The 26,899-nt window shown below is 43.4% G+C and overlaps 1 protein-coding gene across 2 annotated transcripts in view; it reads right to left on the bottom strand.

Annotated features, from left to right (window-relative positions):
- Positions 1-26,899, bottom strand: part of LOC115073693 (gastricsin-like) — a 64,464-nt gene that overhangs the window by 5,131 nt on the left and 32,434 nt on the right. The window contains exons 1-5 of one of the 2 annotated variants that reach the window (XM_029572323.1): positions 25,427-25,823; positions 23,037-23,175; positions 12,878-12,995; positions 6,334-6,452; positions 5,146-5,345 (exon numbers count right to left, since the gene is read on the bottom strand). In XM_029572323.1, the coding sequence (XP_029428183.1) occupies positions 5,146-5,345; positions 6,334-6,452; positions 12,878-12,995; positions 23,037-23,175; positions 25,427-25,482 (632 nt within the window). In that variant the 5' untranslated portion in view covers positions 25,483-25,823. Of the gene's footprint in view, positions 1-5,145; positions 5,346-6,333; positions 6,453-12,877; positions 12,996-23,036; positions 23,176-25,426; positions 25,824-26,899 lie in introns of those variants that run through there. The other variant, XM_029572325.1, reaches the window with a different exon arrangement.

Raw genomic sequence — 26,899 nt, 5'->3', positions numbered from 1 at the left:
ATTACAGTAGTTGCCATTCATCAGCATTGTAGGAAACCTGCATATGCCTTTTTAAACAAGAAAGCCTTTTCCATTTTCCTTAAATCTTAAATAATCACTTTCTTTTCCCACATCTAAAGGTAATGTATTCCACACCTTTGGAACAGCTAGTACAAAAGCACGCTGTTTAGTAGCTTGCAACCTAAAAGAAGTGTGCGATGCTATTGCAATTACATTTTGATATAATGACCTCAAATTACGTGCAGGAATGTGCTTTTTAAGCTTGCCAGCAAGACAATAACCGTATTCGTAAAGAGATTTGTGTGACATAGCTGGTACCTTGAACTGAACTCTATCAGCCCTGGGTAGCAGTGCAATTTCATTCTAAAAGTGGTCAAACTGCTTCCCCAAGGCAAATGAAAAATCATCCGAATAAGCAGTGTTCTGGCCTGACTCCAAGATCCTAGTTAAATATTTGGTAATCCTAAATCAAGGGAATGACAGTAATCAAGCTGCCTGGACTAACATTCCTAAATCATCAACAGATAAAATATATATTTAAGAGAATGAATCATTCTTAATTTAGCAAAAGACACTCTTTCTATATTTGCTACTTGGGATTTTGGAGTGCAAGAGTTCACCCGTCTCATCGCATATCCGAACAACATGGCCATGAAAATCAAAATCCATGCGATGTGAAAGAGGATCAACAATGCCACAGCACATTACTACAGTCTTGCTATTTGTATTTATTTATTTTCCATTCACTTATTTTAATAATATCTGTTCATATGGGATATCGGATAGTAGAAAGACTAGGGGGACACTCCATGAAGTTAGCATGGGGCACATTTAAAACTAATCGGAGAAAGTTCTTTTTTACTCAACGCACAATTAAACTCTGGAATTTGTTGCCAGAGGATGTGGTTAGTGCAGTTAGTATAGCTGGGTTTAAAAAAGGATTGGATAAGTTCTTGGAGGAGAAGTCCATTACCTGCTATTAAGTTCACTTAGAGAATAGCCACTGCCATTAGCAATGGTTACATGGAATAGACTTAGTTTTTGGGTACTTGCCAGGTTCTTATGGCCTGGATTGGCCACTGTTGGAAACAGGATGCTGGGCTTGATGGACCCTTGGTCTGACCCAGTATGGCATTTTCTTATGTTCTTATCCTATTCAGACTAGCATTAAGAGATGCTAAGGGGAATTCCTTAACGGAAGAACTCGGAATATAAAATTGTACACCATCAAAATCCCAGAGTCCAACACATCAGCCAGAGAACGAATGTGAATAGATAAGGAAGAAGCTTGTGGGACTCCCATATGAACAGATATTATTAAAATAAACCTTCTAAATGTGACTGAGAATATCAAATTCCCATACCTCCAATTCCCAACGCTTGCAATCTTCTTAGCAATTTAGGATGAGGGATAGTGTCAAACACGGCGCTTACATCAAACTGCACCAGGATTCCACTTCAACTATGATCCAGAGTGTTATACATATCATAAAAAATGATACTAGTAATGTCTTCCTTCTGTCCCTTACGGGCACCAAATTCAGTTTTATGCAAAATCCGGTTACCATCTATAAACCCTTCTAGCTGTATCAATACCCATTTTTCCAATACCTTGCTGAAAGAGCAAAGATTTGATGCAGTAAGATCATTAGTTCATGCTGTACAAGACTCACTACTGTTTTTTTCAAATTTCCTGGCACCTCCCCCAACTGTAAAGACTGATTAACAATGTCTATTAATATGTCAAAGTGTGTTGGAGCTACCAGAATGAATGGCAAAGCAGGTAAAACATAAAAACATAAGATATGCCATACTGGGTCAGACCGTGAAGGAAGGCTGGAGGCTGACACCTAGATCCTTCTCCTGAGTGCTGACTCCTAATGTGGAACCTTGCACTTTGTTACTATAATTTGGGTTTCTCTTCCCTAAGTGCATCACTTTGCAGTTGTCTACATGAAATTTCAATTGCCATTTGCATGCCCGATCTCCCAGTTTTGCAATGTCTTCTTGCAATTTCTCATAACCCTCTTGTGATTTGACAACTTTCACTAATTTTGTGTCATCAACAAATTTGATCACCTCACTTGTTCCCATTTCCAGGTCATTTATAAATATATTTAAAAGCATTGGTACAAGAACAGATCCCTGGGGCTCCACTATTCATCTTTTTCCATTGGGAAAATATTGGGGAGCACTGGGAGAGCGGGCCCATTTCTGAGGAGATTGTGTGCCCTTGGACCTCGGCATAACCCCAGAGGTTTCCAAGGCAGAACCGAGGCTGGTGAGACATGTCCAAGCATGGGCTGAGACCAGGAAGCCAGGCCCCTGCCGACCTGCACAGCCTGGGTGAGGCCAACCATGCAAGGTTGGTCTCTGAGTGGTCCTCCGACTACTCCAAGCCCTTTCGGACCTGCCGCTGGCAACGGCAAAGGCAGCAGGCTGGACAGAAGATGAGGGAAGACGAAAGCTCTGGAACATGAAGACTCAAGACGAGGAACTTGGAGATGTGAAGACACAGACGAGAAGCTTGGGATGTGAAGACTCAGGATCAAGGTACAGGAACAAAGTCTAGTACTGGGTTGAGGCTGCGACGCAGTGCGCCCTACACAGCCCACCACAGGGTGGACCCTCGGGACTGGTCGCGGACCATGCTTGAGTGCAAGGCAGACTTCAGACGAATACGTGGAAGATGAAGCCGGAACATGGCGAAGATTCAGTAGAAGCCTGTACCAAGGCGTGCCCTACACAGCCGCCTATGGCTGGTCACAGACCACGCTGGAATGGCACAGGTTCAGTCAGAGTCTTAGGCATGGACAGAGCAGCCACAAGAACATCCGAGGGCCAAGACGAGATTCAGGATAGGGGACCAAGATGAGACTTGGCTTCAGGCATGAGACACGGGACCAAGGCGAGGCTTGGCTTGGCTTCAGGCATGAGACACGGGACCAAGGCGAGGCTTGGCTTCAGGCGAGGATGACCCTCCGGAGGCTTATGCTGCAGACGAAAAGATAGGCTCATGCCATGAGGTGATGAAACACGACATGGCACACCAGGAGAAGTGACTACAAGGAACCAAGGGTTCAGGAAGCAAAAGTGGAGACGAGGCATCAGGAAGGAACATCAGGAACATCATACAATATCAGGAAGACCACAGAACATCAGGAGAAGACGAGGGATATCCAGAAGAGACCAGGAACATGAAGAACAACAAGGAATCCCACGAAGAACAGGAAATAACAACAGGAGCGAAGACGAGAAGTCCATAGAAGAGACTAACTCCTTGCGAAGGCACCGAAGGACTGGAAGCTGGGCCCTTATATAGGGAGGCGTGCAGGTGGGGCCCCGGGAGGCGTCCAGGTGAGGCCCAGGGCATATCCGGCCGCGGGCCCTTTAAATCTGTGAAGGAGGCGCGGCCCGCACCTTAGGAAGACAGGAACAGGAAGTATCAGAACCATGGTCAGTGGCCATGCTGCCGCTGAGCAGTGCAGGGAAGCTGAGCAGGCAGCGCCCAGGCCTGACGCTGAGGCAGCAGCGTCCTGTCCGCGGAACAACCAGCTGAATGTGGCTTCCTGCCGCGGGAAGAAAGCAGGCTGACTGTGGCTCCGAGCCGCGTTGGTAAGTGCAGGAGTGTAACGGAAAATTTACCATTTAGCCCTACTCTCTATTTTCTATCTTTTAGGACACTGCCCCCTATCTCAAGATTTTCTAATTTCCTATGAAGTCTCTCATGAGGGACTTTGTCAAATGCCTTCTGGAAATCCTTTACACTATATCAACTTGCTCACCTTTATCCTCCTGTTTATTTACTCATTCAAAAAAATGTAGCAAATTTATGAAGCAAGACTTCCCTTGGCTAAATCCATGTTGGCTTTTTCCCATTAAACTATGCCTATCTATATGTTCAGCAGTTTTGTTCTAACATTTTGCCTGGCACAGACATCTGACTCATTGATCACCCCTTGATCCCTTTTTAAAATTTGGCGATACATTGGCAACCTTCCAGTCTTCAGGTGCCATAGAAAATGTTATTGATAGTTTAAAAATGTCCAGTAACAGGTCCGCAATTTCATTTCTCAATTCTTTCAGCACTCTGATTGTATACCATCTGGTCCAGGTGATGAGCTATGTTTTAGCCAAGTAGACTAAAGAAATCTATTGCTATTCCTGGGAATGAAATACAAGAAACAGACCTACATTTTGGGATCTGATGGTTACTAGGAACGTGCATTCGTTTCTTCCATTTCAATGGGTATATGCATACCTCACCGACTTTATAGTACGCACAAAAAAACAGATATTATGCATGTAGTTTTAATAATGGGTTATGCGCATAATATCAATTTTTCATGTGTACTATAAAGTCAACAAAATAGAAAAAATGAATGCACATCCCTACTGGTTACTTGTGACATGGACTGGTCACTTCAGGAGACAGGATGCTGTCCTTGATGCATCTTGGTCTGATCCAGCAAGGTAACATATAGAAACATAGAAACATAGAAATGACAGCAGAAGAAGACCAAACGGCCCATCCAGTCTGCCCAGCAAGCTTCACACATTTTTTTTTCTCATACTTATCTGTTTCTCTTAGCTCTTTGGTTCTATTTCCCTTCCACCCCCACCATTAATGTAGAGAGCAGTGATGGAGCTGCAACCAAGTGAAATATCAAGCTTGATTAGTTATGGGTAGTAGGTATGGGGCCGATATTCAGCTGCAGAGCTAGTTAAGTTGGCTGGATATAGTTATCCGGCTAACTTAACAGGGATATTCAGCGGCATGCCTCCCGCCCATCCCTAGAATGCCCCTGACTTATGCAGCTAAATTCAAGCTGCATAAGTCATTATGTGGCTAGAATTTAGTCGCATATGGCTTTGAATATAGCCGGGTAACCATTTAATGGATAACTTTTCAGTTATCCATCTAAATGACTTTTGAATATCCACCTCTAATCTTTTATGCCTAAAATGGCTATTTGAGCTGAAAAGGCTCATTGGACTCAAAGTCTCAGGAGATGTATTCCTGTGTGTAACCTTTCTCACACCGATGAATTCTGCAGACTAGAGACCAGAGTTAATGTGTTTGCTAGAACCTGGGGGACAATTTATCAGAACTATACTAGAAGTAATGAAGTAAGGACACTTTACCCCTTCAGGTAGACACTGAAGATTGGTGCATTAAGTAGGTTTTCTTGCATCATACCCTCCAAAACCGTGGTGGCATTAGCTACTGAAATGGATGGATAAGCCAATCCCAGAATTCCATCAAATGAAGCATACACAAAGCTGTAGCCAGGCTCACTCACACTCAGTCCAAATTCTTGTTGTTCAATGGAAGTGTTTTCAATCTGAAGAAGAAAATAATATAATGCATGACATTTTGTACAGCTCAGACAAAGATAAACCAGACTTATAATATGAAAGGCAATCCCTCAGTATTATTACCCCATAGGCTGTTTCCAGTAGTTGAAGACCAGGAGAGTAATACTCTTCTCTGGGCTTTCTGATATGCTAAATGCAGTAGTAGAGACTTTTTAGATTTGGAAATGAAGCCTGGTGATGACAGTGCCATGGATCATCCACAAAATGAGCAATAGTCACTTGAAGACAGAACAAAGCACATTTTACCTGATGAAGCCTCAGCTAGAAAGTTTCTGCTCAAGTTATAAGCAGCTGCTGGGACAACAAAGTCCCTGGAGTGCTCTGTCTGCAAACACCACTGCTCCTACGACACAGGCATTTTGTCAGAGAATCCATTGAAGGGAGTGTTCAACAGCCCTTACTAGGGGACCTTCCCATCTGCTGCTTTTTATGTGGCCCAGCTGCAACAGAGCCATATTTAGTTAACTATGGTTATAATTTTACCCATAGTTAATTCCTCCCCTTGCTCTTTTTCTTCTCGCATTTGTATTATTATCCAATGTTTTTTTGTAAAGCCTGTTGCTACATTACGTTTTCTGTAAACTGATTAGATGTTCCAAAGGAATATCTGTATATAAAAATGCTAAATAAATAAATATTGCAGCAACACATGGTTGAAAATATTTACAAGAACAAATATAAATAAAACTGTACCAAGTATAGAATCAATAGAGAAAACCATTATGATTTATTTCAGTTCTAAAGAATTCAAATTTTGAAAACCAGTTAATAGATTTTCTAAAGTTAATTAGGCATCACTGCCCAAGAAGGAAGCAGTGCATCCACTTTAAAGCTTTTAGGGGTGATGCAATAAACTTTAACATGCAATGTGTTTTGTTTCCTTCAATAAAAATTCCTCATCACAAAAAATTATGCCTCTGCTTTCCACCCTTCAGGTGTCCATGTGTCACTTACTGTCACTGTGTCATATCCGAGGATGCCGGTGAGGCTGCCAGTTCCATATGCAATGGAGAACTGCTGCTGGTTGGAAGTGTAGGTGGAGGACTGGTTGGGACTGAACAGTGGGTGGTTTGCTAGATAAAAAATAGAACAAAGTAATTTACCACCCCAGAGATGGCACAAAATTTCCAGCTGTGTTATTTCCCTCTCATTGTCAGAGGAATGGATGCCTGCTGAAAATTTGGTCTAGTTATATTATCCCTTCCCTGCATCTGATACATTTGGACTATGAATCAGGCTTTCTAATTTATTTGGTGGGTTCATGCAGATAGAGTAATAGAGGCAGTGGCGTAGGTCACTCTTCTTGTCTGGTCATGAACCCTGTTCCTCTGTAGTACATTAGGTGCCTGCCATCCTTGAGGTCCCACAAAATTCACTCCACTCCGAGTCCAATCAAGCATTTAACTATTATTTTCTGGGATATTCATCCAGCAACTATGTACATGACATATAGAGAATTTGCTCAGAGTTCATGGGATACTCGGCCAAGCTAACATTCAGTGAGATGGGAGATAATTTGCATTCCAGGATTTAGAATATCTCCTTCCACTATTCCTCCACAACTCTCCATTAAATGGAATACAGAACTTACATCCTTTAATATTCAGGTACCAAGGATGGAATAAATGGCTTCTTCATAGAGCAACTGGTTCAAGAACCGAGACAGGGAGCTATTTTAGATCTAATTTTTAGTGGAACTCAGGATTTGGTGGTGGGGCTGCTTGGCAATAGTGATCATAACATGATCAAATTTGAACTAAGGACTGGAAGGGGGGCAATAAGGAAATCTACAGCTCTAGCACTGAACTTTCAAAAGGGAAACTTTGATAAAAGGAAGATAGAAAAAAATTGAAATGTGCAGCTACAAAGGTTAAGAGTGTATAACAGACGTGGACATTGTTTAAAAATACCATTTTAGAAGCGCAGTCCAGAAGTATTGCACGCGTTATGAAAGTTGAAAGGAAGGCCAAATGACTGCCAGCTTGGTTAAAAAGTGGAGTGAAAGAGGCTATTTTAGCCAAAAAAAAACCTGTTTCAAAAATTGGAAGACGAATCCATCTAAAGAAACTAGGAAAAAGCATAAGCATTGGCAAATTAAATGTAAAACATTGATAAGACAGAGAATTTGAAAAGAAACTGGCCGCAGAGACAAAAACTCATTTAAAAAATATATCTAAATTGGGAAGCCTGCAAGGGAGTCGGTGGGACCGTTAGATGATCGAGGGGTTAAAGGGGCACTTAGGGAAGATAAGGCCATCGCGGAAAGACTAAACAAATTCTTTGCTTCCGTGTTTACAAAAGAAGAAATCAGTAGAACTAAGGGTCATGAAATGAAACTCCAGGGAGGACGACTCAGAACCAACATCAGGAAATATTTCTTCATGGAAAGGGTGGTGGATTCCTGGAATGCCCTTCCGGAGGAGGTGGTGAAGACAAAAACTGTGCATGGGATAAACACTGTGGATCCGTAAAAGGGTCGAGGATGGAAATGAAGAAAAGGGCGCATGGGGGTAACTTGCTGGTGGGGCGGTTACTGCCCTTTAACCAATAAGCCTTCCTACTGTTGATGCAACTCCATCATTGCTCTCTGCTTCAATGGCAAGAGGTGACGGGGAATTGGACTCAAACAACAACCAACAAGGACCCTGACTTTGACAGTTTGGGAAACTAAGTAAGGGGGTGACTTGTATGGTGCAGCAGATGCTACCATAAGCTTGCTGGGCAGACAGCATGGACCGGTTTGGTCCTTTTCTATGTTTCTATGTTAAGATGTTGGGGAGATACCCATTCCGGAGATGGTTTTCAAGGGTGATGATTCAGATGAACTGAACCAAATCACGGTGAACCTGGAAGATGTGGTAGGCCAGACTGACAAACTGAAGAGCAGCAAATCATCTGGACTGGATGTTATACACCTCAGGGTTCTGAAAGAACTAAAAAATGAAATTTCGGATTTATTTCTAGTAATTTGTAACCTATTATTAAAATCATCTGTTGTACTTGAAGACTGGAAAGTGTCAAATGAAACCCCGATATTTAAAAAGGGCTCCAGGAGTGATCCAGGAAACTATAGACTGGTGAGCCTGACTTCAGTGCCAGGAAAAATCATGGAAACTGTTATAAAGAATAAATACACAGAGCATATAGACATGGTTTGATGGGATACAGCCAGCATGGATTTACCCAAGGGAAGTCTTGCCTTACAAATCTGCTACAGTTTTTTAAAGAGGTTAATAAAAATATGGATAAAGGTGAGCCTATAGATGTAAGATATTTGGATTTCCAGAAGGCGTTTGACAAATTTCCCCATGAAAGGCTTCTAAGAAAATTAAAAAATCATGGGATAGGAGGCGATGTACTTTCGTGGATTACAAACTGGTTAAAACACAAGAAATGGATTAAATGGTTAGTTTTCTCAGTGGAGAAGGTTTTCATGGGTAATGATTCAGATGGACTGAACCAAATCACGGTGAACCTAGAAGATGTGGTAGACCTGATTGACAAACTTAAGAGTAGTAAATCACCTGGACCGGATGGTATACACCCCAGAGTTCTGAAGGAAATAAAAAACGAAATTTCAGACCTATTAGTAAAAATTTGTAACCTGTCATTAAAATCATCCATTGTACCTGAAGACTGGAGGGTGGCTAATGTAACCCCAATATTTAAAAAGGGCTCCAGGGGCGATCCAGGAAACTACAGACCGGTTAACCTGACTTCAGTGCCAGGAAAAATAGTGGAAAGAATTCTAAACATCAAAATCACAGAACATATAGAAAGACATGGTTTAATGGAACAAAGTCAGTATGGCTTTACCCAAGGCAAGTCTTGCCTCACAAATCTGTTTCACTTTTTTGAAGGAGTTAATAAACATGTGGATAAAGGTGAACTGATAGATGTAGTGTGCTTGGATTTTCAGAAGGCATTTGACAAAGTTCCTAATGAGAGGCTTCTAGGAAAAATAAAAAGTAATGGGATAGGTGGCGATGTCCTTTCGTGGATTACAAACTGGTTAAAACACAAGAAATGGATTAAATGGTTAGTTTTCTCAGTGGAGAAGGTTTTCATGGGTAATGATTCAGATGGATTGAACCAAATCACGGTGAAAGGCTTCTAAGAAAATTAAAAAATCATGGGATAGGAGGCAATGTACTTTCGTGGATTACAAACTGGTTAAAACACAAGAAATGGATTAAATGGTTAGTTTTCTCAGTGGAGAAGGTTTTCATGGGTAATGATTCAGATGGATTGAACCAAATCACGGTGAACCTAGAAGATGTGGTAGACCTGATTGACAAATTTAAGAGTAGTAAATCACCTGGACCGGATGGTATACACCCCAGAGTTCTGAAGGAAATAAAAAACGAAATTTCAGACCTATTAGTAAAAATTTGTAACCTGTCATTAAAATCATCCATTGTACCTGAAGACTGGAGGGTGGCTAATGTAACCCCAATATTTAAAAAGGGCTCCAGGGGCGATCCAGGAAACTACAGACCGGTTAACCTGACTTCAGTGCCAGGAAAAATAGTGGAAAGAATTCTAAACATCAAAATCACAGAACATATAGAAAGACATGGTTTAATGGAACAAAGTCAGTATGGCTTTGCCTCACAAATCTGCTTCACTTTTTTGAAGGAGTTAATAAACACGTGGATAAAGGTGAACTGGTAGATGTAGTGTGCTTGGATTTTCAGAAGGCATTTGACAAAGTTCCTAATGAGAGGCTTCTAGGAAAAATAAAAAGTAATGGGATAGGTGGCGATGTCCTTTCGTGGATTACAAACTGGGTAAAAGACAGGAAACAGAGGGTAGGATTAAATGGACAATTTTCTCAGTGGAAGGGAGTGGACAGTGGAGTGCCTCAGGGATCTGTATTGGGACCCTTACTTTTCAATATATTTATAAATGATCTTGAAAGAAATACGATGAATGAGGTAATCAAATTTGCAGATGATACAAAATTGTTCAGAGTAGTTAAATCACAAGCAGATTGTGATAAATTGCAGGAAGACCTTGTGAGGCTGGAAAATTGGGCATCAAAATGGCAGATGAAATTTAATGTGGACAAGTGCAAGGTGATGCATATAGGGAAAAATAACCCATGTTATAGTTACACAATGTTAGGTTCCATATTAGGTGCTACTACCCAAGAAAGAGATCTAAGCATCATAGTGGATAACACATTGAAATCGTCGGTTCAGTGTGCTGCGGCAGTCAAACAAGCAAACAGAATGTTGGGAATTATTAGAAAGGGAATGGTGAATAAAACGGAAAATGTCATAATGCCTCTGTATCGCTCAATGGTGAGACCGCACCTTGAATACTGTGTACAATTCTGGTCGCCGCATCTCAAAAAAGATATAATTGCGATGGAGAAGGTACAGAGAAGGGAGACCAAAATGATAAAGGGAATGGAACAGCTCCTCTATGAGGAAAGACTAAAGAGGCTAGGACTTTTCAGCTTGGAGAAGAGACAGCTGAGGGGGGATATGATACAGGTGTTTAAAATCATGAGAGGTCTAGAATGAATCGGTTATTTACTCTTTCGGATAATAGAAAGACTAGGGGGCACTCCATGAAGTTAGCATGGGGCACATTTAAAACTAATCGGAGAAACTTCTTTTTCACTCAACGCACAATTAAACTCTGGAATTTGTTGCCAGAGGATGTGGTTAGTGCAGTTAGTGTAGCTGTGTTTAAAAAAAGGATTGGATAAGTTCTTGGAGGAGAAGTCCATTACCTGCTATTAATTAAGTTGACTTAGATAATAACCATCGCTATTACTAGCAACGGTAACATGGAATAGACTTAGTTTTTGGGTACTTACCAGGTTCTTATGGCCTGGATTGGCCACTGTTGGAAACAGGATGCTGGGCTTGATGGACCCTTGGTCTGACCCAGTATGACATGTTTTTATGTTCTTAACTGGAGTGCCTCAGAGATCTGTACTTGCATCGGTGCTTTTTAATATATTTATAAATGATCTGGACAGGGGAATGTTACTAAATTATTCAGAGTACTTAAATCACAAGCGGAGTGTGATAAATTGCAGGAGGACCTTTAGTGACTGAAAGATTGGGCGTCCATGTGGCAGATGAAATTTAATGTAGACAAGTGCAAGGTGATGCATATAGGGAAGAATAACCCTTGCTGTAGTTACACGATGTTAGGTTCCATATTAGGAGCTACCACCCAGGAAAGAGATGTAGGCATCATAGTGGATAATACATTGAAATTGTCGGCTCAGTGTGCTGCGGCAGTCAAAAAAGCAAACAGAATGTTAGGAATTATTAGGAAGGGAATGGTGAATAAAACGGAAAATGTCATAATGCCTCTGTATCGCTCCATGGTGAGACCGCACCTTGAATACTGTGTACAATTCTGGTCGCTGCATCTCAAAAAAGATATACCTGCACTGGAGAAGATACAGATAAAGTTGACCAAAATGATAAACGGGATGGAACGGTTCCCCTATGAGGAAAGGTTAAAGAGATTAGAGCTGTTCAGCCTGGAGAAGAGACGGCTGAGGGGGGATATGATAGAGGTCTTTAAGATCATGAGAGGTCTTGAACGAGTAGATGTGAATCGGTTATTTACTCTTTCAGGTAATAGAAGAACTAGGAGGCACTCTATGAAGTTAGCAAGTAGCACATTTAAAACAAATTGGAGCAAATTATTTTTAATTCAATGCACAATTACGCTCTGGAATTCATTGCCAGAGGATGTGGTTAAAGCAGTTAGCACAGCTGGTTTTAAAAAAGTTTGGATAAGTTACTGGAGAGAAGACCTGCTGTTATTCAAGTTGACTTGATGGGTAGGCATTGCTTGTTACCAGCATCAGTAGCTTGGAAGCTATTTAATGTTTGGGTACTTGCCATGTACTCGTGACTTGGATTGTCCACTGTTGGAAGCAGGATACTGGGCTTGATGGACCCTTGGTCTGACCCAGTAAGGCAATTTCTTATGTTCTTATGTATTAGCTCCCCTTCTTTACCCAAGAACATGGAATCACACTCTCCAGATTCCTCTTCCTTATAAACACCAGAATCCAATATGGGACATGGGACTCATAGCTCTAACTCCTGAAGGCAACCCACTCCAGTCCCCCTCCTGCTACTTACGTCTCCTTCAACTCTCACACCTCTCCTTACTCATCCTGATTCCAACCCATGAGTACCAGAGAGAGACTTGTTTGAGCAATCATTGCTATGAATTTGTAAGGTCAGGAATATTTGCATTTCGAGCCAACTCATTGACTCACAATTGATCACTGTCATAGATTTTTATTTCACCTGCAGAAAGGTAGCCAGGTGTCCCATGAGAACGGATTTCTAACAGTAATGAATGGCTGCAGCTCTAGACTATGGGATTATTGACTATATTATTAACCTTTATTGATGCTTTCTAGGTTCATGTAGCATCCATGCTAATGAAAGAGCACAAGGCTGTTTGATAAATTTGTGTAAAGCTTCCCTGGTCACCCTGTGCTACTCACTGCAGGCCTGGCTCTGGCAGTAGGTGGAGGCCACCCAGAGGTTGGAGGAGCCGGTGTCAAACAAAACCAGGAAGTTCTGGGGAGGAGTTCCAATGCTGATCTCTCCATAGTAAGACATCTACAGTGAAAAGGAAATGTGTTAGGGTTACTAATTGCATGTCCTATTGAAAATACATCTGGCAGTCAGTTGCTCTGAACTCATGAGGTTTACTACTGCTAAGGTGCTACTAAGTTCAAACTTTTGAAAGCAGCATCTCAGTGGAGAAGCCAAACTATATGTGTCTCTTGGGAAAAGCTGACAAAGACCTGTGAATTCTTAAGGAGGAAACATGAGATTGTTATGGGCCTGATTCACTATGCTTTTCTGCCATTATGTGTCCATAGAAAAAACTTTGACGAATCAAAGCCTAAATGATGCGAGCATGGACCCTTGCACTGAGGTGAGGTTGGCGCAACCTGCAGGGAGGAGCCTTGCAGGTCCCCACCATCGGCTGGCGGAGCTGGCTGAAGCAGAGGCCCAACTGGAGCTTCACCTTTACCAGCCCTTGTTTCCCGCAGGTTGAGCCCTCGGGTGCCAGGACCGGCTGGACTTAAGCGCAGGCCTCTGCTGATGAAGCAAAGATCCATAGAGAGAATAAAATTGTAGAAGGAGTAGCAGTGGGGTCAAGATTTGGCAGTGGTCAGAGACAGGTGGAGGTCAGTCAGAGTCAGTGTCCAGGCAGTGGTCAGTGGAAGGCAGAGATAATTCAGTCAGTCGGTGTCCAGGCAGTGATCGGTGGCAGGTGGAGGTCAATCAGAGTCGATGACCAGGCAGTAGTCAGAGACAAGTGGAGGTCAGTCAGAGTTGGTGTCCAGGCAGTGGTCAGTAGCAGGTGGAGATCAATCAGTGTCAGAGTTGAAGCAGGGGTCAAGCCAGAGATCTATTCGAAGAACCAGGAGAAATGGAGAGACAGTGGGACGGTGAGGGAAAGGAGCGAAGACAGTGAAGACAGGGGAGGAAGGGACGAAGACTTAACTACAACAAGGCATGACACAAACGCACAGACCAGACACCAAGACAGGAACCAGGAACAGGAATGCAGGAACGCTGTCGCAAAGCACCACTTTCAGGAAGTTGATCTATTGCCAAGGCCTGGATTGATGGGGGCAAGACCCTTTTAAGGGCTGGAGGCAGTGAACTCATCAAAAGGGAATGCAGGCTTTTCCTGCCGTGCTTAAGGAGGCTGCGTGTCTGAGTCAGTGTCCAGGCGTGAGAGAGCTACTAGAGATATCCTGCCGCGGACGCCTCTCTTCATCAGAACGCGGTGCTTTGACATGGACTGGGATTGAAATGAAAGCGCTGGTCCATGGGAGTGTAACACTAAATGTTTCTAGCTCCTGGTCTGTTAATTTCTTCATGCTTCCTTGGAATTCCACTCAATTGAAATCAACATTTTCTGGGGCTATGGCAACATGCACCTTCCCGCTTTTAACCCCTTTTCTAAACCCTCTATCATTAAGCCAACTCATGACAACAGTCCATGGTCAGAAGCCAGCGAATGCAGCTTCCTCTGGCCAGCAGAGGTCACTGCTGAACAATGGCTGAGACTCCCTTTCCCCTGAGACTGTGACTGCGAGCTCCGGCCACCCAGGGAACAGAGAACTTGACCCAGAAGTAGAAATCAAGTCCTTCACAGCACTGCCATTGGGCCAGCCTGATTTTACTGCTGTTAAGATTCCATAATTATATAAACTGTGACACAATGGGGTACATATTCAAAAGCCACTAGTGGTGAATAACCATATATAGAGGTACCTCCATATATGGTACATATTCAAAAACAATTTAGATGGATAACAGGAAAGTTATCTGTCCAAATGGCTTAGCCGCATATTTAAGTCTTATCTGGCAAAATTCTTTTTTTTTTTAAATTCTTTATTTATATGATTTAACATGATTTACAGAATAAATTCCAATTGTTCACATCACTGGAGATCATTGTAAAGGTCAATACAAATTAAAGGAAAAATATCAAACATATAATTGTTTCCGTCTTTCCCCCCTATCATATTTAATTATTTAAGCGGTAATATTGTGGGATCCAAGATATATAGGAACATTATCTATACAATTATTTAGCAAAAAATAAAATAAAATAGGGAGGATAATAGACATTCTCTCTAGGCTCAAGACTTAGGTCACACTGGCCACATTCTTATGGCTATCTATAAATGTACAAAGATGGTCCGGTTTGTTATGAAGTCTCAATTTAGTGGACCCTTGGGCTGACCTGCAGGAGACTGGGAAAGGTGGTCAATGTCTCTAGTATGTGGCAGGCCGGGAGGCAGATGTTCAGGCAGGACGTAGAGGTGCTCTTCACCCTGGAAGCTGGTACTCCCCCGGAAGGATCCCGTAGGAGCCCAACCACTGGGACTTAGGCGGCTTCACCCTTGGAAGCCGAAGCCCCCCCCGGGAGGAGCCCGTAGGGGCCCAGCCGCTGGGATTTAGGCGGGTTGTTGATCAGGACTGGGAACTGGAACCAGACTAGGACAGTAGATCAGTACTGTAACGGGGCTCAGGTTCTGAACTCAGGAACTCAGGAACTGTAGCAGGACTTGGGTACTGGAAGCAGGCAGGATCTGTAGCAGGACTCGGGTACTGGAACCAGGCAGGAACTGTAGCAGGACTCGGGTACTGTAGAAGGCAAGCAGGTACTGTAGCAGGCAAGCAGGAACGGAGCGAATAGCAAGGCAGCAACAGGGAACCGGGAGGTAAACCCATTGCAAGGCAAAGACTGAATGTCCGCGGCCGGCTTATCAAGGCCGCGGCGTCTGACGTCAGGAACTAGGCAGAGTCACTGCTGGCGGGAAACGGCCTAGAAAAGCGTCCAAGTGGCGTGCGCCTAGAAGCAGGGCGTCCATGGGAAGGTTCCCGGCGGCGCGGTCCCCGCGGGGACACCACCAAACAGGGCGCAAACCAGGCCTCCAGAAGCAGGAGTAGGTCCAGGAGCACAGAGGTAAGGGTCTGGTCGCGGCACTCGCGGCCAGAACCGCAACACGGTTCATAGAAAATATAGCAGGCATTATTCAAACTTAATACAGATTTGCAAGGGTATCTTATAGTTATCTTGGCACCCATCAACCTTGCCTCCTGGCACATCTCAAGCATCTTTTTTCTCCGAATTTGTGTTGATTTAATAATGTCTGGGAAAATTCTGATTTTTTGCCCGTAAAATAGCTTTTCCTGATTTCGCAGAAATAATTTTAAGATCATATCTCTGTCCATCCTGAAGACAAAGGAAACGGAAACTGTTCCTCGTGATTCAATTTGCTCCTCCGTTGATGACTCAAGAAAAGCTGTTAGGTTACTGCCAACATTCAAAGGTGGGTTAGCCAGACTTGGTTTATTTTCGAAGTATATATTTGCAATTGGTGGGATTGCTTCAGGGGAAACTTGAAGGGTTTCTATCAGGTATTTCTTGAATTGGTCTCTCAATGAGATCATCTTTACTTGCGGAAAATGTAAAACCCTTAAATTCAAATATCTTTGTGTATTTTCTAAATTTTCTATTATTTTCCAAGTCAGATTTCACAAGGTTTAATTGTAACTCTTGCATCACTTCAAGTTTGGAATCCAATTCTTTAAATTTTACTTCATGCCGTGCTATCACAGGTTCAATCTTTTTAATGCTCTCCTGGTTATTGTTCAAAGCCAAAGTTAATGAAGTAATTGCTTTTTCTAGAGTTACCAGAGCACTCCATACCGTCTCTAAGGTTAACCAATTTTTTTTTTAATTTTTAATTTATGAATTTTCAAAGTTGTAAAACAACAATCAATATTGTGGTAATCACAGAACAATTTAGAAATAAACAATTCCAACATTTCACCATATGAAAACAAATATTACTCTATTTGTGCTGATCTAACATCAAGAAAACATAAGAGAAACCTTTAATTGTAATCCTGAGCATGTTCAACAAAGGAAATAGACAACAAACCACTTATTAAGGTATTTATTACCCCTTCATACTTCTACTAACTAGCATTATTTCCCAAGAAGTTTCCCCAGATGTTCTGGTTCTGTAAAGGAATAATCTTTCCCCTCTAATTTTACCACACATCTACAGGGGTATTTTAAAAGAAAAAACCCCCCCTTGTCTACAACCTCTTTCCTAAAAACCAGGAAATTCTTCCTCCGAGCTTGAGTATTCTTAGCTAAGTCAGGGAAGATCCACAACTTTTGCCCATAGAAAGTTTTAGATCTATTACGAAAGAAAAACTTAATGATGTTATCTTTATCACTAATAAAGGCAAACTGTATTAACAGGGTGCCTCTACTTTTAATCTCCATCTCATCCTGAGATTTTTGTAGTAACTCTGATATATTAACTGAAGTTTCTTCCTGACTTTCCTTTCCATGTATTTGAACTTGATTGTCCACTGGTATATTTTGTATACTATCTATTATTTCCTGCTCTTTTTTCCTTACCCCCAAATAAAAGGCTCTCACTATCACAGGTTGACTCTGTTCTGGTATATTCAAAACTTTCGTTACGTAAGCTTTAAATAAATCAATTGGGCTCATATATCTGGTGATTGGGAAATTAATTACCCTTAAGTTCAATGATTTAACAGTATTTTCCAAATTTTCAAGTTTTCTTTGTATTTCCCCCTCATTCTTTATCTGATGTTCCTGAATTTTCTCTACTCCTAATAACCTATCTAATTTAATCATTTCCTTCTGATGTTCTTCCGTCTTACTAATATTATCCATCAAAGAATTATTAACTTTCCTAACTTCTTCAGTTAAGTTAACAATAGAGGTATCCAATTTCACCATATATGTCCAAATTGTTTCTAAAGTGATATTTCCTGGTTTTAATACAGCAGTTCTTATTGGGTCTAATTTTGCAGTTTTTACAGGTTTAGTCAATGGTTTACTTGTCTCTTTAGGGCTTAGTTGACTTCCTCCACTTGTACTTAGTTCCATCTCATTGGTTTCTAGTGGGTTTACAATAATATGTTGAATCCCCTCTCTCTCTCTTTCCAGATTATTTCCCCTATTTTCCAAGACATCTCGGGATTCTTGAGCAGTACCTGGCTCTCCATAAGGGACAAACCCTTCAAAGCCTGGTGGTGATGGTACAGCCGGTGCCCCTGGACTTAGAGATATTTCAGTGGCCATTTGAAGAAGGTTTTGCTCAGAAACCTCCGTCATCGCGGCCCGCACTTCAGGGGTTATTTGAGGGGAACCCAACCATTTGGAGACAGTTCGTTGTCCAATTTGCAAAGCTTCATCACTAGAGGTTGGCTTCAACTTCGCCTTCCTCTTAGTGTGTGGCATAATACTAGGTAAATCAAATATCACTATCGAACGGTCTCTTTTGGTGGATTTACCTTAATATTCGTATCGGAAAAGGATTCCCTTATAGTGGAGAAGTGAGTTCCGAATAAATTACAGGAAACACTCTTCCTACCTGAGAGCTGCTGTTCAAATCCAGTTCAAATCCTGGCAAAGCCTGGCTAAGCCTGTCGTGGCCGCGCGCCCCTTAGACGTGTGCGGCTTTGACAGCGCGCCGGCGTCGACTGCGCGCCGCAAGGAGGGTTAGCTTTTTATCTCCGGCTTCCGACTCCGGGCTCCACTCCGCAGGCACGTTCCACCACGTCACTCCGTTGGGGCGAGAGAGGCTTCTCTTACCCCCGGTACAGGTCTGTGGTGCAGGAAATGGCTTCGAACAACTCAGCTTCTCAGGTATCTCGCAGGAGAGTCAGCTTTTTATCTCCGGCTTCCGACTTCGGGCTCCACCCCGCAGGCACGTTCCACCACGTCACTCCGTTGGGGCAAGAGAGGCTTTTCTTACCCCCGGTACAGGTCTGTGGTGCAGGAAATGGCTTCGGACAACTCAGCTTCTCCAGGTTAACCAATTTTTGAATGTGGCTGGTGCCTACCTTGGCTCCTCGACAAACTTCTGAAATTTGTTCAATTTCGTTGGTCGAGTCCCCTTCCTCCGTCGGATTGAAACCGGAAGCTCTCGGTATTTCATCAGCCCATCTCTCCCTTCTACCTTCCAGGCTCTGTTGTTCCTCTGTTACCGCAGTGCTGTCCTCAACTGCGCTCGCAGCAAACAATCCTCTCCCCACCTCCGTTGCCGTGCCCTTCTCCAGCCCAGGTTTTGGATGTTGCTGTGGGTCGGAGGAGAGGGCGTCTCGGGCGCTCCAGGACTCAGTGACGTTTGTATGTCCAGAGGTAAGTCAGCGTGTTCCTCGCTCAATACCCCAGCGGACCTGCCTGGAGTAGAAACTGCAGTTGGAGCAATCATGGGTTGGGAAGGCGTCATCACGGTAGGCAGCGAGGAATCCTGCCGGATCCTGTCTTTCCTCTTAGCATGTGGCATGAAAAATCGAGGAATGAATGCTGTTTAGCAGAGCCCACTTTACTGCGACCTCTCCCTAGGCCGCCATCTTGGATGTCATCTGGCTAAATTCTACATGGATAGCGAATTATCTGGATTGAATTTAGCAGGGAAAGCTGGGGGCATTCCTGGGGCGGGAGAGAGGAATTCCAGGGAGGAGAAGAATTAGCCGTGCCATAGGGCAGGTCTGAAGTTAGACAGATACCACATATCCGGCTAACTCTAACTTATCCGGGTATATTCAGTGGTGCAGCTGAATATTAATCCCACTATGTATGAGAAAAGTGAACTCAGACAGTCCCTAAAGAACCAGTGCTTCTCATTCATAGCAAAATTTAGATTTCCTACAAACAGATCGGCCCTTACGTCAGTGAAGGTCAGCAAAGCTGGCTGTCCTTACCTTAGTGAGGGTGAGAACAGCTGGCTGCACCTATGTTATTGAAGGTGAGAACAGCTGGCTGCACCTACGTTATTGAAGGTGAGAACAGCTGGCTGCCCTTACTTTAGTGAGGGTGAGAACAGCTGGCGGCCCTTACTTTAGTGAGGGTGAGAACAGCTGGCTGCACCTACGTTAATGAAGTTGAGAACAGCTGGCTGCCCTTACTTCTTTGAGATTGAGAACAGCTGGCTGTCCTTTTTAGTTTCATTTTGGAAAAAAATGAAGTTAACCAAGAATCAAGAAAAGGATCAGCTAGTTTCTTCCTTTCTTGTCCTTAAACTCTATGTCAGAAATTGTGCATGTTTGAATTTGTTTCATCAAACCCAGCTGCACGTTGCCTTTCTTTCGTAGCATACTTACTGGCCCACTGGCTATTTTCCTATATTGTGAGGGTTTTGCTTTGGTTTCCAGTAGTGCTCCGGTCTGGCCCACGCATCTCTCACAGAACATTGGATGGAGACAGGAGGGTGAAGTAATGGTGGTGGAGTCAAGATGGCGCCCTGACTGGTTGCATTGCTGTTTGCTGCTGGTGTATTTTCCTGAGTAAACTGCTTTCCTGCATTCATAATGCCGCCAAAAAGAAAAGGCAGGGTGAGGAATTACCCCTCCGTTACCACCCTCCCTCCCGGGCAAAAAACCATCCAACAATGCACCAAATTACCCGTACAAGAAGGGAATAGCATTCCGGCTGCTGGAACCGTAGGAGGAGAAGCAGATCTAACCACGGACGAAATATCGCTAAGCCCACCTGATGAGAGGCCACCACCGGAGCATAGAGAAACCTCGACGCCACGCTCGAGGATGGACTCCGAAGTCGAGATCCAGCACTCACAGGAGGAGGGAGCTTCGCCGCAGGATTCTCTTGCCATCAGCCTCCAGGAGATAGACGTGACTGTGCCCGGTGAATCTGAACAGGAGAGCGGAGAGGTGCAGGCGGGAGGTCGAGGAATGAGGCCTGCAATATCCTCTGATCCCTCCACTGGAGCATTGGTAGGCTTGGTAAAGCCTGAGGTGGTGACATTGGAAGTGCTCTGGCATTTAACATCAGCCATAGCGAAATCCTGTGGAGACTGTTCAGATAAAATTAATGTACTTTCTCAACAAATGGATTTGCTGAATAAAAACTTTGAAACACAGAAGCAGGAAGTGACAGGGAAATTTGAAAAATTGGAAAATAAAATTAAACAAGTAAAATCTGTACAAAATGTTATTATTCAAGACTGTAGGAACATCAATCAAATAATAGAGATAATTGAAAATGTGCTAAGACATCTCAACTTACATATACTGAATTTTACCAGGATTGTGGGGGAATTTCCTCGGAGTACAATTAAAAGATACTTTACTGAAATATTGGAATTTCCTGTTCAAAATACCCCACCCCTGGACAGAGTATATTTTCTGCCAAATAAGAACAGACAGAATAAACAGGAAACTCCTAGAGACTTTGCTAACTTGATAGAGTTCTTAGAATCTTCGGGTTTCGAAATAAAGGAAAGAAGCAGACTACTGATTCCATTCTACAACGAGAAAGATCTCGCAGATGGAATGAAAGCATAGTTTAAGAAAATGGATGTAAAAATGAGAATATATCCAGATAAAAAGAAAAAGCTTTCTGGCATTGAAGCAGGAGACACTGGCCTTAGGAGCTTAATTTTTCCTGAGGTTTCCCTGCAAGTGTGCAGTGGGTACTTGCCAGGTTCTTATGGCCTGGATTGGCCACTGTTGGAAACAGGATGCTGGGCTTGATGGACCCTTGGTCTGACCCAGTATGGCATTTTCTTATGTTCTTATGTTCTTATAATCAAGACTGTTACATTTTTTTCCAGCCCGAACAGTTAAAGGATTTTATACAATGGAAAAGAGCTCAGCTGATGCTTGAGAATTACTACTCATCATTTTGAAAAAAAGTGTAATTCAGGGACGCCTATTCTGCTGTTTTAGATATAAAATGTCCTTTGTTTTCTCCTCTGTTCCCTCCTCCCCCATATTCATAATGGTGTAAAGGGTAACAAGTAAGGGATTTTCCTTTGTTATAATTTCTTATTTTTGATTTATATAAATCTATTGCGTATATGATGCCATGTTTCCGTAACAAAGTGTATTCTTTGATGTTTATGTTGGAGTCGTGGACCCTTGGGCCGGTCGGAACCAGAGGAGCAGTTGCTGTAGGTGGTGGCAGCAATGGCCCCGACCGGGAGGCGGCAAAGACGGGTTCGGGACTGGCCGAAGGATGAACTCTGGAAGCCCTATGCGACCAAGGGCTTTGGCGAGGAGAGTGGAGACGACGGAGCTGGTCCAATGGTGGGAAGATCTTCGCCCTGGAAGCCGATCCTCCCCCGAGAGGAGCTCGTAGGAGTTCGGCCGCTGGGACTTAGGAGATTCACCCTGGAAGCCGGAGTCCCCCCAGGAGGAGCCTGTAGGGACCCGGCCGCTGGGACTTAGGAGGGCCCGCGAGGGCCGCGGCTGTTGAAGTCCAAGTGCCGAAGAGTTGTCGCTCGCCAGTCCAGAGTCAGGAACCAATGGGTCACCGAAAGCCAGTCCGAGGTCAAGAGCCGAAGAGTCAACGTAAGCCGGTCCGGGGTCAGAAGCCAGAGAGTCAACGTAAGCCGGTCCGGGGTCAGAAGCCAGAGAGTCGTCGTAAGCCAGTCCAGAGTCGAGAGCCAGGGAACGTCGTAAGCCAATCCGGGATCAGGAAGCACGAAGAACAAGAGGACACGAGAACGCAGCAACAGGAAGCAGGAATTACCTGGGAACCTCGTTGCAAGGCGTTGTTCTGGTCCAGCTGCAGGGCTTAAGTACCCTGCAGCGTCTGATGTCATCAAGGGGCGTCCCCGAGGTTTCCCGCGCTGGCTCCTTTAAATCCTGGCCTCAGACGCGCGCGTCTAGGGGGCGGGGCCAGATGCCGAAGGACGCCGGCTGCTCCGGCGAGGCAGCCACGAGGCCGCAGAGGGCCCTGCAGGCCCGGGGGAAGCTGCCCGACGTTGGGGCTGCGGCAGCGGGGACCCCCGGAGGCCTGGGGAACACGGGGTGGTGCCGGAGCCGCGACCAGGTAGGCGGCGATCCCGGGACCGACCCGGGATCGCAACAGTTTATGTTTGAAAATTCAATAAAATATAAATAATAAAAAAAGGAGGGTGAAGAAAGACATTAAAGTGCACAATGTCCTTAATCACTTTTTAAAAGGTTATCATAACCATCAAATGAGGGTGTGTTAAATGTGGACGAACCCTTTAATTAACATTTAATCCCAGGAATTCCACTAGCATGGATTGATAAATGATCTGAGGGAATGCAGTGCGAGACTCACTGGGACGCTGTACTTACATCCATGTAGTTGGCTAAGGGCTCCTCAGTAACATTCGAGTTACTAAAGATGTACTTGGTGCCGGGGTCAACACTGGATGGCTCCAGTCCTTGCTCTTTCATAGTCTCCCTCATGGACTTGAACCTTTTCAGAGGAACCCTATGCAGGGCGAAAAAAAAGTGCATGAGTGGGGCCAAGAGACCCTTCTCTCTTTCTTTTCATGTGCGTTATTCTTCCTCTCCCTTCCCCCTTTATGTTAAATATTTGGAAATAGCCAGGTTGAGTATTTAGCAACATTTCTCTTAATTTTTCAAATCAGTATTATTAATAAACCTGTTTTCAAGTTTAAATACTGTAATTTGTTGTTGCAGCAGCTTTTATATTTTATTGTATATGAAAAAAGGTTTTTATTAGAAACCCATAACCTGGGAGCTCCGATCTTGGCTCTAATTACTTATACTACTCTAATGCCTCATACTAAGAGAAAAGACAAAATAAGAGTGGAAACCTCGACCACTCTGATACCTGTGTTTTCTCAAGCTACTATCGAGGGCGTCTTCTCCCCGGTGAACACATTATCCCCGGGTGGGGTGTCCGCTACGGTTGCCAGTGAGGAGCAAACACCGACACCGTTGGACTTACAAACATCGTTGAGCCCTGGGGCTCCCATGACACCCTCACCTCCTCGCTTTGTGCAATCCCTGGATTCGGGTCCGGTTATCCGACCAATGTTGCCGGAAGAGCCAAGGCCCTTCGAGAGAAAACAGGTGATACTGCCGCAAGCGCCCAGGTTCTCGGTGGAATTGGGTTCCCAACACACGTGCTGCAGCAATGGCTGGAAACAAGTGCAGGAAAAAATCTAGACCCAACCCCGTCAACCTCTACACCAGAGGGGCAAGTAGGCCTGACCGCGCCCCCAGGATTGGGGCAGGAACGCCGTCAGGAAGGTGGGGTAAGCACTACTACAGTTTTGAGTATGGACAAACCACAAAAAATAACCTTGGAAATTGTTTGGAAAGCATTACTTTCCTTAGAATCATCAATAGTAACATTATCCTCAATTTTGACTGAAACACAAATGAATCCATTGTTGGCATCACATTCTAATAAATTGGAGGATTTGGAAATTCGAGTTTCCCAGTTACAAACTACACAATCTGCATTGGTTCAAGGGGAATTGGCAAATTCAAGGAAAATATGGAAAATGTATTTATTTATTTTATTTACTTGCTTTTTTATTCCGAAATTTAGCTAGATGCCTTCACTCCGGTTTACAGATACAACAACTTAGTACATTATGGTAACTGGGGAGCAGAACATGGTATAACAAAGAACAGATTGGATAACGTATATTAGTTTAACTTAACTTAAATATATGTAATTTAAAAACATTATGGTTTTAACTGATAAAATGAGATGAAATATAGAAATCTGAGAATATTAAATTTTCCATGTCAATTTAATATCACCGTTAGGGCAATTCAAAAAATATCTGTTGGAAATTTTACAAATGCCTCAGGAAGCAATACCACCTATTGTGAAGATATATTTCCTAAATACTGAGAAGAAAGAAGGAAACGAATTGCAGAATAGAGTAGAACAGCCATCAGGAATTGGTAATCTAACAGATCTTCTTGAGCAATCGTCAGAGGAAGAAATAGATTTTCGGGGGACTTTGCTTGTTAGTTTTGTGTTTTCATCGGATAGAGACTCAATATTGAGACCTTTTCTACGAAATAGAGAGAAACTTTACCTTGGTCAGAAGATATGGGTCTATCCTGATATAACTAAAATTACTCAATTGCGAAGGAAGGGGTTTCTGGTTATGTGCCAGGAGGCAACAGATCTTGGAGCCCAGATTACTATTCGCTATCCAAGTAAATGTGTCTTGAAATTAAATAATATATGTTTTTTTTGACCCACCTCAACTACATTCTTTTCTTGATTCCTATTCCCCCATTAATCAAAGTACTACCTAAACCTAACATGGTATATTATATAATGTTGAAACCTCCTTTATTTCTTTTAACATTTCTTGTTATATGAGCTCCTGTTTGTAATTATGGATCTCCCTATTTCTTTATACCGGGTCATATATTTTGCTGGTAAAGATTTCTTTTGTCTGCATATGTATGGATAGAATGAATAATTTAATACTTAAAGTTTAATATGTTTCTTTGACCCATTCAATGATGAGCTTGTTTGCTGTCTAAGGATGTTTAAAACACGTAAATAAAAAAAAACCCATAACCTAACAATAATGACCAGACGGCCCAGCTCATCTCCCTTCTCACCCTTCCTACTGAGTTAGTCTCGCAGACGCAGGATGGAGACAGGCGGGTGAAGTAACACATTAAAGTGCACAATGTGCTTAATCCCTGCTGAGGCCTTGGTGCCCAATCACACTCACCTCTGTAGTGCCTCAGAAAGCTGGAGGCAGGCCAGCACCAGGAGCAGGCACTTCATGTTCTTTAAGTCTGATAACCACCAATTTCTGATAGGAATTTTTAGGAACACTCCAGGTATTTTTCTGTTTTCAAAGATAAATCTCGCCAGGAGAAAGCACCATCCAGAAAATTCCTCATTCACTTTGTACAGGCCTGATGTAGGCTAATCACAGATTCATTAAGTCTATAAAAAGATATCATCTACAACTTGTTTGTTGACCCTTGTTTCTGTGTGTCGATGCTGACTAACACAACATTCACACTACACTACCACGTCAACTGAAGTACAGAAGCAAGGGCCCCCACGATCTGAACTGAAAAGCTGCTACACTTAGCAGAACTAAACAATGCGGGAGGCTCACGTCCACTGCACTCTTATATATCCTTGGGGCTGCCACCCACACACGACTGCTGGCACCAACCCTGCCACCTACTGCCAAGATACAAGTATTATGCAAATCTTTATCAATTTGCCAATGACAGGCTGAACTCTTGCATGTCCCTGAAACACTGACAAGTCTCCATCTGCAAACGTTACCTGCTACTGGATTCATAAAGTGATTGGGGGAACCAGGAACAAAATTCTTATCCACTTACAAACATGCCAGCCTGAAAAACAAAAATTAATCTTGCCTCTGTAATCTTCCCTTTTGTAGACTTTTGATGATAGGTGGCATGTGACCCAAAATATAGGAACATGATAACATTCCCTACCCACACAGCAACCTGACAAAAAAGGGGGAGTCCCCAAATCTATAGGGCATTCTATTCACTTTTCCTTGAATTATTTAAATATAGAGTTTCACAGATAGAGCAGTAAAACCTGACATAAAGTGGCAGAATCCAAGCATGCAAGCGAAGGGAGGGAGAAGAGCACAGATGGAGTCTTTGCTGCCATCCTCTGTTTCTACAAAGGCAGAGATGGCAGAGAGCATTTTCTTGAAGGTCAACAGAAGATGAGCCTCCATCAAGATGGTACTTCATTATTATATGTTGTGACCGTCACTGCCCGACGTCTTCACTCCGCCCTCTTTACCTCTGTGGTGACTCCCTCCGGGTCTGATGGACGGCTGGCTGCCGCGGCATCTCCATGCCATCTCCCTCCGGCGTCCCTGGACCGGCTCGACACTGCAGAACCGCCATGTTGCCTGAAGCCTAGGGCGCGCGCTTGCTCCGAGTGAAGTAACAGCAAGGGCGCGAACCTCAGGGGCGTCCCCCTGAGATGATGTCATCCACTTCCGATATTTAAAGGTCTCTGATATCGCTAACAAACCGAGTTAGCAAAGGGTTAGGACAAGGTTTACTCGGTTACCCTGCCTAAGCTACTCTGCCTCCTCGGACTTACCAGAGGTACCCACTCCTCGGGGCCTCGCTCTCTCTTTGCCTTTCAGGTTTACAGACAGGAACCGGTACTCACTCCTCGAGGGCCCTTGTTC

Source organism: Rhinatrema bivittatum, chromosome 12 (assembly GCF_901001135.1).
Source record: "Rhinatrema bivittatum chromosome 12, aRhiBiv1.1, whole genome shotgun sequence".
Lineage (NCBI taxonomy): Eukaryota > Metazoa > Chordata > Amphibia > Gymnophiona > Rhinatrematidae > Rhinatrema > Rhinatrema bivittatum.
Note: the sequence above shows the minus strand (reverse complement) of the source record. Positions and strands in the feature narration are given on the sequence as shown.